Genomic DNA, 15,977 nt, shown 5'->3' on the forward strand with positions numbered 1-15,977 from the left:
ACTGCCTTTCAAGGCATTTGATGTGGAATTAATGTCAGTAACCATGTCTATAAAAAGTGCATGGATTATGCTAAAAAGAAGTTTACTTTTGTTTTTAACTGGCAAACATTTGTAGAGAGATGGGTTTTGAAACAAATCCCATTCTGAAAACTCTCTGAGGTTTTCAGTTCATCCCTGACAGCCATCCAGCACAGAGACCTCAGCTTAAAATGACATCAGCAGGCTTTGCTCTATAAATACCCATGGCCCACTGGCCTTGTAGCATGTTTTATTCCTCTTCTGATGGTGGGAGGCCACAGCTCACCCAGTTTTGTGTTCTGTGCTGCTGTTTAAGAAGGCATGAGGCCTCTGTGGTCCAGGCTGAGGTCCCAGCCTGGCTGTCCCCCAGAATGCAGGATTTGCTGTCACAGGGCTGTTGGTGCAGTCATCTGCATGACTGGTCTGACATCCTAAACAAGTTCATTGTTTGTCTCTCTGTCTCTTTGCAATGGAATCCATCTGGCCAAGCCCTGTGTGCCCAGGCTCCTGCCTGGGCAGGTCACAGTCAGTGGGGCTGGAGCTGCTCAGGCCACTCCTGGTCCTGCTGATGCCACCGTGGGCCTGACCTGTGCCAGGTGTCCCATGCCCACTGTCCCATGCCCGCTGTCCCTGCATGCCCAGCCCCACGTGGGGCTGAGCTTTCTCTCTGGCCCTGCACACTCAGAGCAGAGGTTGCAATGAGCTGCTCTGTGCTCAAGCACTTGTTCTGGCTTCTGTGCCACCCACTGGAGTAGCAGAGCTCAAATCTCCCAAAACCACAAGCAAATGGAGAAGAACAAAGGGCTTGTGAGGCCTCAGGTCAACTCATATGCTAGGAAAAGGTGATTGCTCCTTGTAGGAAGGTGATTTCCACCAAAATAATCACCCTACCTGATGGTTAACTGCTTTTTCTCTTTGTTAGATGCATTTGCTTCCTATTTTTTCTGTATGTAGTGATCTTTTTTATTTTTTGAGGAGCCAATAGACTGTTTTTACAAGAGAAGATACACTGTTGTATTTCACTATAATGCATTTTCCCATCTTTTCCCTTAATTTTTATGCAAATCCACTGGCTTTAAGATCCCTCTACACCCCACCCCAAAGGCATTTTTTTTAATTAGTGGAGTAATATCCCTCCTGTTAAGCTTAATAGAAGATAAGATGCTATATATAACCAAATGCTGCCTTTAATTTAGGCTGGAAAATTATTTGCTATCTAACATTGGACTTTGTGTAGCCAGACTGCCTTCCAGAAAAGAGGTCACAAGTAGGGAGCTCCAAAATACTCATTATAATGAGTACAATTAATTTCTATTAAGATTTACAGCATACAAATTGAAACTTTTTTCCTAATTGAGCAAACCACTGAGAGAAAGGGATGGAGTCTGTTAAGCAGGAGGATTTTCAAAGCAAAGGACTCAAACCATATTTTGTGATGAATTTTGTATTTCCTTGCTATCCCTATAATCAGGATAGAGGTATCTCAGCTTGATTTTGATCCCCAAGATAGTTTTCTCTATTGTGGCCTGTGGATTGTTGTATTTGATGCTGTGCCTTGATAAGCCAAAGCAGATCCAATATCCCAGGTCTTTCCCCAAGCTCTTGCTGTCATCTTTTCCCTGTTGATGCCCCCTGGCAGCTCAGCCTCTGGCTGGGAGGTGCTCCCAGCACTGACCCTGCAGGAGAGGGAGGCTCCTGGACAAAGGAGCAGATTCTGCACACAGATTGCCATTCACAGAGAGCTCCCAGCAGGAAGCACTGACTGCAGCCACAGAGCTGGATTTTCCATGCTGAAAGAGTTGTCCTTATCTCCAGAAATAAAACTGAAAGCAAAGGCAGGACTGAGAGCATCTATTGTTTGTCCCTACAGTAGATTAAGGAACAAGTTCTGTGGGGTTTTAGACTTCAGGAAGAATTTGAAGTGCTGCTTTGAGGGGCACAAAAGGATGTCCCTCAGTGCCTGAAAGCAAATGCTGCCTTATTTCATTGTGCTTCTGATTAATACAGAGATTTAACTGCATCAGTTTCTCCAAGTGGAAGAAGCCAGACATTGAAGGAGTCTTTGCTTTTTTCCATTACTTCATTATTTAGTGTCTTGGGGCTGATTAGCAAAATACTTGCCTTGAAAGGGTTTGAATTTTTTTTTGTTTGGTTGGTTTTGGTATTTTTATATATTGCCCTTTAGTATGTTTGCTTTTCTGGCAAGTGGATAAAAAGAAATGTTAAGGGTGAACCATCATAAAATGGTGACAGTAACTCAATCTTACAGAAAAATAGGTGATACCTGCTGTCCTTTTGGTGTAGGCCTTAGAATTGAGCACATTAGTTTTGAAAGCAGCTTCCCAGATCAGATTCTAAAATAAAAACAAACCAAGTGAGCTAGAGTCTGTGAAAATCAGGATAACAAGATGCTGAGACACAAGCATTTCTATTTCTGAATATAGTAATTTGGTCTGAAAGCTCCTGAAAATGACGTAGTGAGAAGCTGGCAAGTGTCCATACTGCCTGCTTTCATATAGCCATGCATATGGATACCAGAGGCCAGCCAAAAATCTAGCAAAAATTACATTTATAATTCCTTTCAAATCCATCTGAACTGAATTGTGATCAGGTTCCCAAAAAAGCTGCTTTTATTTTGTTGTTATGATAAAAGGAAATTATGAAAATACAGAAAATGCTTGAAAGGCTAACTGAACATAATGTTATTCTGATCATCACAAATATATTATTTTTCATAAAATATCTTGCAAATAGGAAGTCTGACGCTAAGGATGTTTTGTCAGGCTCAGCCTGACACTTCCAGCTCAGCTAACAAGGCACAGTATAGCAGTAAGAGGTTTTTTTCCCTTCCTCACTTACATAATTAAAACCAGTCTTGATCCTGAGTTCACATTATTAAAGGCATTACTAACAATGGTCTGGTTTGATGCATTGATATTAAACTGTTCATCCTTATTAACAATTAACTTGCTTGGAATGATTTGGGCATCAGCCATCGTCCTGCAGAACACAGAGAACGATGTGAGAATGGAACTGGGACAGCCCCCATGTTCCCTGTGGAGTTTAAGGCTGTGGCTCCCTCTGTCCCTGCAGGTGACATCAGGAATGACCTGTACCTGACCCTGGAGAAGGGGGACTTTGAGAGGGGTGGCAAAAGTGTGCAGAAGAACATCGAGGTGACCATGTACGTGCTCTATGCTGATGGAGAAATCCTGAAGGTGAGTGCTCCTCTCCCTGAGAGCCTCAGGTGCTCCCTGCAGGGCAGAGTCTCTGATGCAAGGGAAGAGTTAAAATAAAACTGGCTCTCTGTCTATATTTTCTTTATTATGAAGTTTGTAAGCTCTGTATTATGGTCAGTTATAAATCTGTAAGGATTTGGAGCACTTGCCTTATATGGGGATAGAAGACTTGGAGGAAATACTCATAAACTGAAAAGCCTGTGTGATTTCCAAATGTGATGTCAGTGGCTGAAGTAAAAAAAATTAGAGTAACTGTAATCAGAACTAAGGAGTATAGGCATATCTAAAATTAAATAATGTGTGTCATACACATTCAAACACAATGAAATGTGATTCCAAGGGAGACTTCTAAATCTGAGTTGTTGGGTTACAGTACTGAATGTAGTTCTGGAAAATAACTTGAATAAAATTTCACCCTGGGTTGGCTCCATTCCAGCTGGGAAGGGGGATTGTTTGTTTCCTGTTTTACCTCCTCTGTTCTTTTAGTTTTATTGAAGAGAAGGAGGTGAGTGGGAGGTTGTGAATCTAGAGAAGTAAACAGGAAGTATTTCAGCATGAGCCGCTATCAGAAATAACTTCCCACTACCTTTTCTTTTACCTCCACTGCAATAAAATGGGCTTTGTAGCCATTACTGTGGAGAATCTAACACCTAGAAGTGTGTAGGAATACATTGCCACAGTCTTCTGGTTTTAATTGAAAGGAGAGCTTTCATTACCACAACTGCTTATGGTTTCATTAAATGTGAAGTGTATTTCTTGTAAGGAACTCGTTTGTGCTCAGAGCTGCTGCAGGAAGATCAGATTCCTTTTCTGCCTAAGCTTTTCAAACTGAGTTGCAAAGTTTTAATCATCACTTGATTTCAGTCTGCCAAGGACAAAGAGAAGTCCCTCAAACTGCAATATCAGCATCTTCAAATGCTAACACATAATGGTGCCTAATGATTACATACAAAAGCCAGATCATTTCTAGTCATTATCAGCTTAACTTGGGTGATTTTGGTTGGAGTGGTCATTCACAGAGATGAAGTTGGTTTTTCATTGTCTTTGCCTGTTATTGCTATTGGAAGTACATTGGGGCTTTACATGGCAGAGTGGGACAGGCATGGCACAAACATTGGAAAGGATGGTCAGTCCAGTTAGAAAAAAATCAGGTGAACAGATTGTCCTGAGAAGCTGTGGCTGCCCATACCTGGGAGTGCTCAAGGCCAGGAACTCTGAGCAACCTGGTCTGGTGGAAAGTGTCCCTGCCCATGGCAGGGGTTTGGAACAAGATGAACTTTAAAGTCCTTTTCAACACAAACCATTCTAGTATTTGCCATAAAGGAGAGACTTTATATAGAAAGGATCTTTGTGGGGTTTTAAAATTTAGATCACATTTAAAAGAAACTCTCTGTCCCAGTTTTTATGGTATTGCTCCTCTGTACAGTTGCAGTCAGAGCAGCAAAGACACTTGGTTTGTGTCTGGGAGATCTTTGGTTCCTGGTGTTTAATGATGCCTGTGAATGTGGGCAGAACCCTGAAAGTTCTGGAGCACTGGCTGCTGTTCCTGTCTGCAGTACCCTCCACCATCCCTGCCCCATGGCCTTTCTGGAGCAGAGCTGCCAACAGAGGCACTGTGTGCAGTTACACAGGATGGGGGAAGTGGCCAGAGTTTTGATCTGATATTAGAGTAAAATCCTTAAACTTGTCCCAGCCAGCAGCACAACCCAAATCTGAATTGTGCCTTTGTGAAGCCTTTAGCAGAACCATGCACAGCATTAATGAGAATTTTCTCAGCTCCTCATTGCTGCTGAGTGTATCTTGATCCAGAAATAGTCCTATTAAAAGGAGTGAAATTACCTCCAGAATGTAGTGCTGTTCAAAATGAAAATGAGTATTTCCTTCTCAAAATGGTCTTACTCAATTGTTAGTATCTTTCAATATAGTCGAAAAAATTTAAAAAAAAATCCTTTGACACATTTTTCACTTCTTTCTTCTTTCTATTCCAGTAGCAGGAATAGCCTATGAATTCTAAGGCACACCTTTAACAAGACAGATTTCCTGATTGGTTTTCTAGTTTAGCTTCCCTTCCCTGCCTCTGCCCTCTAATTCCTCTGCATATTTGGGTCTCAGGGTCACCAGGTGTCTGGAGATTAGTCTGATGTTTGTATTTTGCAGATCACAATTTAGAATTAAAGATTTACCAGTCTGCCCTCCTCAGACAATGACTGTAGTATAACTGCATGGGTACTAAGTTAACAACCAGAAGGAGAGACTATTGATTTATTTGAAGTTCACAGCATGCAACTGCATTCAAAGACTGGCAGTTTGTCAGCCAGAGCAGGTGGCTTCTTGATGGGACAAAAAAAGCTCACGTTAAAATTTGAATTTTTACTGTACCTTGTAGAGAAAATAGAAATACTGTTTTGTTTGCTCCTATGAGCCTGATGCAGAATGAGGTTTTGGAATTGCTGTGTTGAAGCCCAACCATTTATTCTTGTTACAGAATAGAACTGGAATCTTAGAGGTGTTCTGGGTTGCAGTACTGGCACTGCTCTCTACTAACCTGTTGTTATCTGCAATACTTAATTCTTGCTGCTGTATTAAAAAAATGTGGGGTTGTGACTCATCCCATGTGGTGGCTGAGGATTATTTGAGAGGACTGAGCTGTGTGAGTTCAGCCTTCAGTCGTTTGGATCAGAGCCTTTGCAGTGAGTCCCTGTCAACATAGGCTGTCTTTGCATTGAATCCCAGAATTCCAGAGAGCATTTCTTCCCTTTTGGGCTCCTTCACAAATTCTTAACTTTCTCAAAGCCAGCAGATTATTGCCAGGGGTTGAACTAACTGAGTCTGGTTAATGGGATGTTCTTGACTGGGCAGTCAGATGGTTACAGATTTTAAAAAATCAACATTTCTGGTGTTTTCTTGGGTTAAAATTTATAGACGCCTTGGGGAAATGACCAGTAGCAGTTCTTGTCATCATATTGTTCCATGGGGGGTTTTTACATCAGAATTTATATTCCATGTGTTATTCTTGGTCTGCTTAGCTTGTTTCTTCCTGGATTCATTATCCTTGGACATGCTAAAACTGAAGAATCTCCAAGCTGTCTTTTTTCTGCTTGGTTTTGAGAGATGTTGTATCTCCTGCATCTCTTTGTCAGTGCTGGGTCTAGAGCATGGGTTAGTGCTCATATATTAAAAAATGTGCTACCTGTTCCATGTCTTCATCACAAAGGACCTTTTACTGTTCTTTTTTCAAGACTTCAATATTTTAAGAATTTTTTTTATTTTCTGAACAACATCAGTTCATGTTTTTCTTCATCTGTATTATTGTGAAGGCACAGATTGGGCAAGATCTCTGAGTTTGTTATAGCTGAAGGCAGAAATTTAGATCTAATTGTGTTTTTAGTGATGAGTGTTAACACAAATTCTTTGCTTATCACTGAGGAAGTAACTTGATTAGAAGTTTCTGGGATAGTTGGTGAGGCTGGATAGTTGTAGTTTTGAAAGATGAATATTTGTAAAGAGCTTGGAAAGGTCACTTATCACTTCTGAACTGAGATACTGAAGCAGAAATCTCGTTAAAGGATCTTTTCACAGAAAGCTAATATCACAAGTGATGGTCCTATTGTATCCTATTTTTGGACTCAGCTTTATATATTTGGACTTAGATGTTTATTGTATCTACTCAGTACTTGATGGAAACTTAGCTTAAATAATAACTTAAAATACTGGGATTCATCAAGTAGCACAGGCCTCTTAGTTCACCCTTTGACCCGAAACAAAATTCCAAGATCTCCTAAAAATTCACATTTCATTGTGTCTGAATTTCTGCTTCTGACTCCTTTATGTCTAAAGAAAGCCATGCATTATGTAAAGGTTATGTAAATTATATATATATATATACAATATAAAATAATTATATAAATGATATAAAGGTTATCACTGGCTGAGTGAATGGCTCCTGGGTGCTGATGTGCTGTGCTCAATGCTCCTGTTTCCCTTGGTGGCAGGACTGCATCAGCCTGGGCTCGGGCGAGCCGAGCCGCAGCGCGTACCACTCCTTCGTGCTGTACCACAACAACAGCCCGCGCTGGGGCGAGATCATCAAACTGCCCATCCCCATCGACCGCTTCCGCGGCTCCCACCTGCGCTTTGAGTTCCGCCACTGCTCCAGTGAGTGCCCCCCACGGGCTCCTGCAGGGCCAGCCAGAGCTGCATCAGCCTGTCACTGGGTGGGAGCAGGGAAGGGAGGCCAGCCTGACACGCAGTGAAGGGGCTCTGCTAAGCCTTTTGCTGAATTTATCAAACGGCACACTGAAAACGTGGGGAACGGTCAGTGCAGGGCAAAGCTATTTGTAGATGTTTGTCCCTGCTGTTCTTTTGTTGTGGTTTTCTGTAGAATGTTTTCTTTGCAGGATAAACAGTTTAGATTTTGCTGTGTTTGGCATGTCTGTGTTTGATTTGAAGCTTGTCAGTCCTTTACATAGAACCAGAAAAAAAGGTATTGGAATTAGAAAAGTTGTTCGTTATGTAGCTGCTTGTTTTCTTTTAGGCATGTGGAGAAGTTGGTGAGTAATCTTGTATATATTGACAAGGTATGCACAAATACAATTCCTTCTTTCTATCTCTTGCTGCAGCAAAAGACAAGGGAGAAAAGAAGCTCTTTGGTTTTGCATTCACCCCATTGATGAGAGATGATGGCACGACCTTGTCAGATGACATCCATGAGCTTTATGTTTATAAGGTACCAGTTCTCTGCAGACTTTTCACTGCTCATCTTCATTACTTAAATGACTAATGGTCATTACATTATCCATCTCCCCCTTCTTAGAAGTTTGTGAGGAACAGATTAATAGTGGTTTCAAAATTTTATACATTCAAAATCACATGGTTTGGCTAGAGCCTTCTATTCTAGGTGCAGCTTACCTTTTCCATCCTGATGATAATGATTTATCTGCTATTAATCCCATCCATTTTGACTTCAAACACGCTGGTGTTCATGAGCATTCAGCACTTCTACCAGTCTGAGCAATTGCTCTGTGCCTTTGCAAGATGACATTGTGCTGGATTCAAATGTCTCGTGCTGCAGTGCCAGAGCTTGGCAGCCCTGCAGCAAGAGATTTGGGCATTGGGGTTTTTCCTTCCTGCTGATTCACCTGGGTTTATTTGTTCAGTACAATTTTCAGGCAGCAGCACTAAGTTTACATCTGGAAGATCTGGTGAGTTCTAACGAGGCAGTGGTTGGAGATGACTCTGTAGAGCTGGGTCTCTTCTGGACATGTCCAGGCCCCCGAGCACAGCTTTTCCTTAGAAATGTTGGTGTGCACCCACAAAAATCCCAACACAGGCACTGTTGGGGAACTGCTGACAGGCTCTGGGTGTGTGGGATGAGATGGACAAAGTGCAACTCCACCCTTGTGCTGTCCCTGCAGTGTGATGAGAACAGCACGTTCAACAACCACGCGCTCTACCTGGGGCTGCCCTGCTGCAAGGAGGATTACAACGGCTGCCCCAACATCCCCTCCAGCCTCATCTTCCAGCGCAGCACCAAAGAGACCTTCTCAGTCTCCACACAGCTCTCTTCTACCAAACTGACCCAGAATGGTGAGTTCCTGGTCCCTCAGAACTGCCCAAGGCAGCAGGAATTAGGAAAGAGAGGAAAAAAATTCACTGTTAGCACTTCTACACAATCCAGAGTTTATTTTGCTTGGCTTTGACAGAGTGGCTCAGTAAATAAGATTTTTTTTTTACAGCAACGTCCCTAAAGCACAAGCAGACAGGAGTGGACTGTCCACAGTGCAGTGTCAAGTCACACAGGGAAAAATGCAACCTTTACTCTTTCCAAAGCCCTTTCCCATTCCTCCATTCCTTTCTCCATTAGCAGTATTAACTCACTCCATATTGTACTTCTTGTTTTCCATTATATATATATGTCATTTCTCAAGAAGTGTGGTCTGCATCCAGAGGAGAAGTGCAAAGTGATGAATCCGATGGGTCTGAGGTTGCCATTCTTCCCTCTGTGTGGTTCTAGCTCTTCCTTCCTCTCTCTGCAGTGGATCTGCTTGCCCTGCTCAAATGGAAAGCTTACCCAGACCGAGTGATGGATATTCTGGGAAGACTGAGACATGTCAGTGGCGAGGAGATTGTAAAGGTACTGCATTAAATTACAGCCTCTGGATGTATCTGTGATAGGCACTGAGTTCAGACCTGCAGGCTACTTCTGAAGGCTTCCTCTTACTGTGCTTTTTGATTCACACTGTGAGTTTTCACCCTGTATGAATTGGGATTTTATGATGACATGAAACTGGACAGGAAGATACCCTTGAGAATCAGTGCACAGTCAGTCTGTGGGATCAAAGCAGAGCTAATCCTTGGTCATATTCTCTCAGCCACATGTGCTGGCTCCTCAGCACCAGTGGTTGCAGCCTGCAGTCCCACACAGCTGCTGGTATGGGACACAGACACAGACCCTGGCAGGGGCTCTCTGCTGCATCCAGCCAGCAGTGCACCAGGCTTCTGGCTGCCAGCTCATCATTTCACCAGGTTGTGTAGCCACTGTTGCTCTACATGATAATCTGGTGTGGCCTGAGCTTCCTTAGGGCCCAGAACTTCCAATTGCCTTTGAATACTTGTGGTCTCAGCAAAACAAAGTTCATTCCTGATGATCTTAGGTGTGCTGGGAACTTTCTCTAGGATTTATTTCTATAAATCTGGAAGTAAAAGCTGATTTCTAACACAAACAACCAAGGAGAAGAAGTTGAAGACAAATCCTATCACATAAGTAGTTTATCATTAAAACCACTTTAGTGTAACTCATTTGAGTGCTGCCATATCTGTTATGAATGTTACTCTTTGTGATAAGTTGGTAACAGTAACAGGGCAGCACAAATCCCATTTGTATTGGAATTCTTCAAGAATCTCATGTTTTGTATACCTCATTTGTAGGGCAGTACAAGTATCTGGTTTTTATAGAGAAAGAAGAAGAAAGATATGGATTGAATTATTTCATGGGGAGAAGTAATTGATTCTCCCCATAAATCAGCTGTCATTTGGCACTGGGATATGAAGAACAGAATGTAATAATTCATAAAAAAAGACATTTTATCATTTCAGAGACTTCATAAATTGTTATAATTTATTTCTTGTTGTCCACATCAGAAATTTAAGTAGAATAGATTAAAAAATCATGAGAGAATGTGCAGTTAACAATCTCCAGCACTCTCCTTCACACTCATCCTTTTGGAGACTGTGCTTTCAGAAAAAAAAATCACTGAACTGTCAGTGCTCAACAAGCTGTGGAGTTAAGGGTGAAAGAAGCAATTGGCAACATGTAACTTGCCCCAATTAATGCTTGTTATAAAAGCTTTACTTTCTGTCATTTAACAAAAATTTCAATATTAAACATAATTTAATATACTGGCCAGCCTCAGATTTGATGCTGAACAGTACCTGAGATTCCAATGATTTGAGAATGAGAGTAAGTTCTTTGCCACGGGTGTCAGGCAGCACTTCCAGTCAGCTTAAAGTGAGAGGAACATTCAGTCAAAATTAAAAATCAGGTATAGAGTACATATTTCTTATTTTTTGGTTTTCTGTCACTTTTGTTTGAAAATATTCCTTGCAGAATAAAGAGAAAGATTTGTCTTTGTAAAATCAAATTAAAATCTATCACATCATATGGATGAACCTGAAGTGATTTATCCTTGCCAAGTGTTTCACAACGATATTAACATGTATGAACTAATTAAAGCAGGGGAGAAATAACCTTTTGAATACAATTTAAATTCTTTGTTTATGTCATTTTAGTTCCTACAAGATATTCTGGACACGTTGTTTGTAGTTTTGGATGACAACACAGAGAAGTATGGTCTGTTGGTCTTTCAGTCTCTGGTAAGCTGCTGGATTATTTACCTCATGCTCAGTGAGTTTTAAGTTCCTTATGATCATGTTACTAGCACTGTACTTCTGTCAGATATGAAATACTCAGCTGGTCCAGCCATGCCTTCTGTAATGATCTTGGGTGAGGAGGGCAGGCTGACCTCAGCACCTGCAGGGGCAGCAATATTCACTGTAATGTGGGAGAAGCAACCAGTAATACCTGATCACACAGCAGTGACTGCTTAAAGCAGCTCATGTATTTGAATGCTCCTTACCTTGGGTCACTTGTTTGTAGTCCCTTGGCAGCCATGTGCAGCTCCTTGAGCTGGGTTCCCTCCTCCATGTCCCCAGGTGTTCATCATCAACCTGCTCCGTGACAGCAAGTACTTCCACTTCCGCCCCGTCATGGACACCTACATCCAGAAGCACTTTGCAGGAGCTCTGGCTTACAAGTAGGTCTTGTGTTCCTCCCCCTGAGAGGCAGCATCAGGATCACAACCTTCGTGGCAGCAGTGCCCCCAAAAGTAGAGCTACTCACCTGGAAGTTTTCCAGCACAGCTGTAGGGAAAAGCTGCCAAATGTCCCCAGTGGCTCAGCATGGTTGGGCATTTCTCTTTCCCTTCTGGACTGGCAAATCTTTCTTTTCTTTCTTTCTTTTTTGCTTTTTTTTTTAACTGAAGAGACACTCAGCAACAACTCATTATCAGTCTGTAGTCTATACAAATGAGCTCCCGAGAGCATGTGCATTCCTCATCTTAAGGATGCTGGGAGACATGACTTGTGTGACTTAGAGAACTAATTGTAACTTCCAAAGTAGACAGATATTCACAGAAGATGTTCTATTTGGTTACAGTTTAATTTCAGTAGATCAGAAATTTAAATTTCACTGTCACTTTGATGATTCTGTCTTATTTCCTGGTATTCAAAAGAGTCTTGCATCAGAGAATGAGATTGACCTTTTGAAAGCACTAACAGTTACCCTTCAGGTTGTTGGGTTTTTCTTTTAGACCATTGCTTTTGTATATTTGAGTATATTCTATCTTTGGCCACAGTAAACTATAAAAAACAGCTAATAATTTCTTTTGATTCTTTTAAGCAATTCACATTTTTGTGTAATTAAAATAAATGTGAAAAATACTCTATCAGTGGCAGGTAGAAACCCATAGATAATATACAACACTGGAAGGCACAGTTGTGTTCAGAGGGTAAAAAGGTGTTCTGCCTTGTGTTAATTAGCACCTCTTTCAGACAAAACAAATGTTTTTTGGTGATCTGATGTCTGAAATAAAACATGGGTTTAATACAACTTTGTAAGTTAATCCAGATGGTCTCGTGTATTTAGCAAAATAGATGCAGGTATTTTCTTTGTGATCTCAGTTTCTAAAGGCTTCTTACTAAGATGAAAGCTGGGATCTCTTATTAGAACAAATGTATATTTTGGTCTTAGAACCATGCCTTTATGACAGCTATCTTTCTAACAACACCTTTTTTATGTGCTCTTAGTGTTCCTCATGGTCCAAGTCAATTACAGAGAAGAAATGATTTTTCTGGTTTTGAAATTTAAATAAATGTAAATACTATGTCAATTCAGTACCAAGGACAGCTGTAACTGACCACTGAAACAAAGTGAAATGAGGCTGGTTTAGAGAGGTGTCCCTAACCCCAGGATGTTTGCTGGCTGTCAGAAGAGGTGCTGAAGCTGCTGTTGCTGTTCCCCCAGGGAGCTGATCCGCTGTCTGAAGTGGTACATGGACCGCTCGGCCGAGCTCGTGCGCCAGGACCACATCCAGGAGGCAATGAGGGTAGGTATCCAATGGGCACTGCTGGCTGCTCCTCTGGCACCAGAGGGGCTGGCACAGCTGCAAATGGAATCAGGGTAGTGTAGCACTGCTTTCCTAGAATTGCTTAACCAGGTTTTTTTATATATAGCCACAGTTTTAGTTTTAGGGGGAGATTCATTCTTGTGCTGAAAAAATTGAAATAATTAAGTCACTTTAAGCCCTTTTGCAACCCTGTGGAGAACTTAAATGGGACTTAGAACCATGGCCAGTGCATAAATACCCCATTGATGTGGGCTGCACCTTGCCCCCCATGCAGCAGTGTATTTGAGTGTATCAGGCATGGGTGCTGTGGATCAAAGCTCTTCATTTCTGGCTGTGACACAGCTCCATTGTAGCATGGGTTGAAGTCCTGGAGTATTTTAAGCAGCAGATAAATGAGTCTTTAACAGGATGGAAATCCTCAGAAGTAGCACAGGACCTGACCTATGGTTCTGTGATAGGAGCATGATGTCCCAGGGAGGCACAGCTGTGAGAAACACCAGGAATGTTTTGGTGCTATTACAGAAAAATCAGAGGATAAATATTCATTTTACCATGTGTAAGCCTGGAAGTCAGTGTGTCAAGTGCACAAATACAAGATGCCAACATTTGCAGGAAGATGTTTTTCTTTGAGTGAATGCCCACCTGCCTCCAAGGGGGCTGGTGCCCTAACACCTGAGTCTGGGCACTTGGAGAACAGGAAGCAGTGGCAGTGATCAGCACTTGGATTTTGTCCCTTGTCTGTTCAAATAGGTGTAACCTCTTCCAGGTGATGGACACTGCCAATGTCATCCTCTCACCTTCCAGATCCCCTGCTAGGATCCTACTCAGATAGTACAAGGGCATTACACCAGGGCTTGCTTTGGCTTTGTAGATATTGACATGCTTAGGAACATCTTCTTTGGAATCTTCAACCACAGATTCATATGGAATGGTAAAAATAGGGCAAAGATGCCTTTTCAAGGAATTTGCAACTTTCTCATTCTTTTTTTTTTTTTCTATCATTAGCTCCCTTGTGTTTTTTAACTGAGAAAAAAGCTATTAAAGTTATGAAGATGAGAAGAAGATCTCCAGCTGGAATGACTTCGAGGAGGTTTTCTTGCCTCTCAAACCACTCATTAGTGGTTTAAGCAGTGCAGCAAATAGAGATGTAGGATATTGTCCCTATGTGATCTGCATTTGTTGAACCTCATAGCAGTCCTGTTTGGAAACAGTAAAGACAGGAATGCAGGAATGTCTTTCAGCAGCTGGGGTTAGGGAAGTCAGTTTGTGAATGTGGTACCTTGTGTCAGCCTCCAAGGCAGCTCTTTGCTTTCTCAGGCTCTCAAGTGCTGGCCTGGGATGTGGCTGTTCCCTCTGGGAGGGAGGTCAGTTTGCAGACCTGACAGCCCAAGCCTTTCCAAGCACAGGAATTAAAATTACCCAGCAGAGTTTGTGCAGACCTGACAGCACATCCTCTGCCACCCACGCTGCTGTCACATCTTATTCAGACAGTTGCCTTTGCAGGTATCTCTTGCAGGCCCAGATTCAGGTCTTTATCCTCTCCCATTACAGAGAAGTGATTGATTTCCTTCTTTGTTTCCAGATTGTATTTCAGGCATTTGGAGAAAGTTTGTACCAAAGACATTATCATTGCTAATGTTTCATTACTAGTACCAGATTCTACTGTTGGGGATTTCTGTGGGCTTTGATGTGTTCACCACACTCCTTGCATTAGAAGTTCTTTGACTGAGAAAATAGGATAGCTTTGTATCCCTTTTTCCTTGAATTATCTGTTCAGTGTAGTGCCCTAAAGCTGGTGCTGAAATACTCTGCACTCTCACGGCTCCTGGCTGCTCATGTACATTCATCATGGACATGCAGATGTCTCATAGGATTCCGATTTCCACCCCTGGCATTAGCAAAGAGAGTTCTAGAGGACTTCTAGAATTTCTTACCTCCCTCAAGACTGGTCTTAATTCTCAAAACCTCCTGTGCAACTTGGAGAAGCTATAACTGAAAGGAATTTTCTACCTAGAACACAGCATCATGCTCCTTTATTGTGCCCTATACAAAGCTCCACAAAAGCTCCATCCAGGAAGAGCTGCCTGTGCCTCCCAGGGGATTTCTGTAACCAAGTGTCCATGAATGGCTCCACAGCCAGTTTGGCTGTCCCTGAGGAAATTAAGAACTAAGGAACTGTGTCAAGGAAATGCCCTTCCAGCTTCAGTTCTCTTCCAGCAGAACTATAAGTGGGTTTTGCCTAGATTAGGGAACCAACAGCAAGGGCTTTTTTCCCTCAGGAGGTTTTCCCTGAGTCTTCTGTGCTGGTCACAGGGCAGAGGTGCTCACTTGTTACATGAGCATGCACACAGGCTGTGAGGGACCTACTTCAATTTGACACTGATCTTTTATATCACGCCAAACATCACTGAAGGCTGGGAATTTATCTCAGTGCACTTGTATGTCCTTAGTCACAAATTCACATCATCTTTGTGATGCTGTAGGTAGCAAGAGCCAAAGTTAGTCCTGGTGCTGACTTGTGCTGCCAAGACTTGGTTTGTGTTTTTAGCATCCCAGCCACGTGTGCAAACACTGGGAACTCCTTGGTTCACTGCCTATGTGGGCTCACTGTGCTAAGGAAGTGCAGTGCTCTGAGCCCTGCTGTCTCACCTTCCACAGGGAATTATGGAGGTTCACACACAAATGCTCTGATTCACTGCAGAACCTCACATTGAAGTTAGGAGCCTTCAGATGAGACTCATGGTTGTGTGTACTGAAGGCCCAAAGCAGCTCCCATGAGCACTGCATGTGCTGGGTTTGGTGTTGGCACAGGGCTGTCAGCCTCGGAGAGCTGACTGGGATCCAGCTGGCCTTTGTCTTGTCTGGAAACAGGAACACAGCTGAGATTTCCTGATGAAGTTCCTTGGTGTAAGGAAGCTTCACTGAGAAATGGTTTAGTACAGAAGCATAAATAATAACTGCTAATTACCAATGTTGCCATAATGTCTGGGGGGGAGGAGGAGGGGGGAAGGCTGTAAGAGTCAATGGCATTTTGAAA

The 15,977-nt window shown here is 42.3% G+C and overlaps 1 protein-coding gene across 6 annotated transcripts in view; it reads left to right on the forward strand.

Annotated features, from left to right (window-relative positions):
- The window catches only part of DOCK3 (dedicator of cytokinesis 3), a 185,773-nt gene that overhangs the window by 113,248 nt on the left and 56,548 nt on the right, over nucleotides 1-15,977 (forward strand). For all 6 annotated transcript variants that reach the window (XM_054281259.1, XM_054281253.1, XM_054281254.1 and 3 more), the window contains exons 15-22: nucleotides 3,112-3,236; nucleotides 7,250-7,412; nucleotides 7,877-7,983; nucleotides 8,672-8,843; nucleotides 9,293-9,390; nucleotides 11,046-11,129; nucleotides 11,469-11,569; nucleotides 12,838-12,919. In XM_054281259.1, the coding sequence (XP_054137234.1) occupies nucleotides 3,112-3,236; nucleotides 7,250-7,412; nucleotides 7,877-7,983; nucleotides 8,672-8,843; nucleotides 9,293-9,390; nucleotides 11,046-11,129; nucleotides 11,469-11,569; nucleotides 12,838-12,919 (932 nt within the window). The remainder of the gene's footprint in view (nucleotides 1-3,111; nucleotides 3,237-7,249; nucleotides 7,413-7,876; nucleotides 7,984-8,671; nucleotides 8,844-9,292; nucleotides 9,391-11,045; nucleotides 11,130-11,468; nucleotides 11,570-12,837; nucleotides 12,920-15,977) is intronic.

This window comes from Melozone crissalis, unplaced genomic scaffold (assembly GCF_028551555.1).
Source record: "Melozone crissalis strain CALT ecotype California unplaced genomic scaffold, PUWL_Pcris_2 ptg000029l_1, whole genome shotgun sequence".
Classification (NCBI taxonomy): Eukaryota; Metazoa; Chordata; class Aves; order Passeriformes; family Passerellidae; genus Melozone; species Melozone crissalis.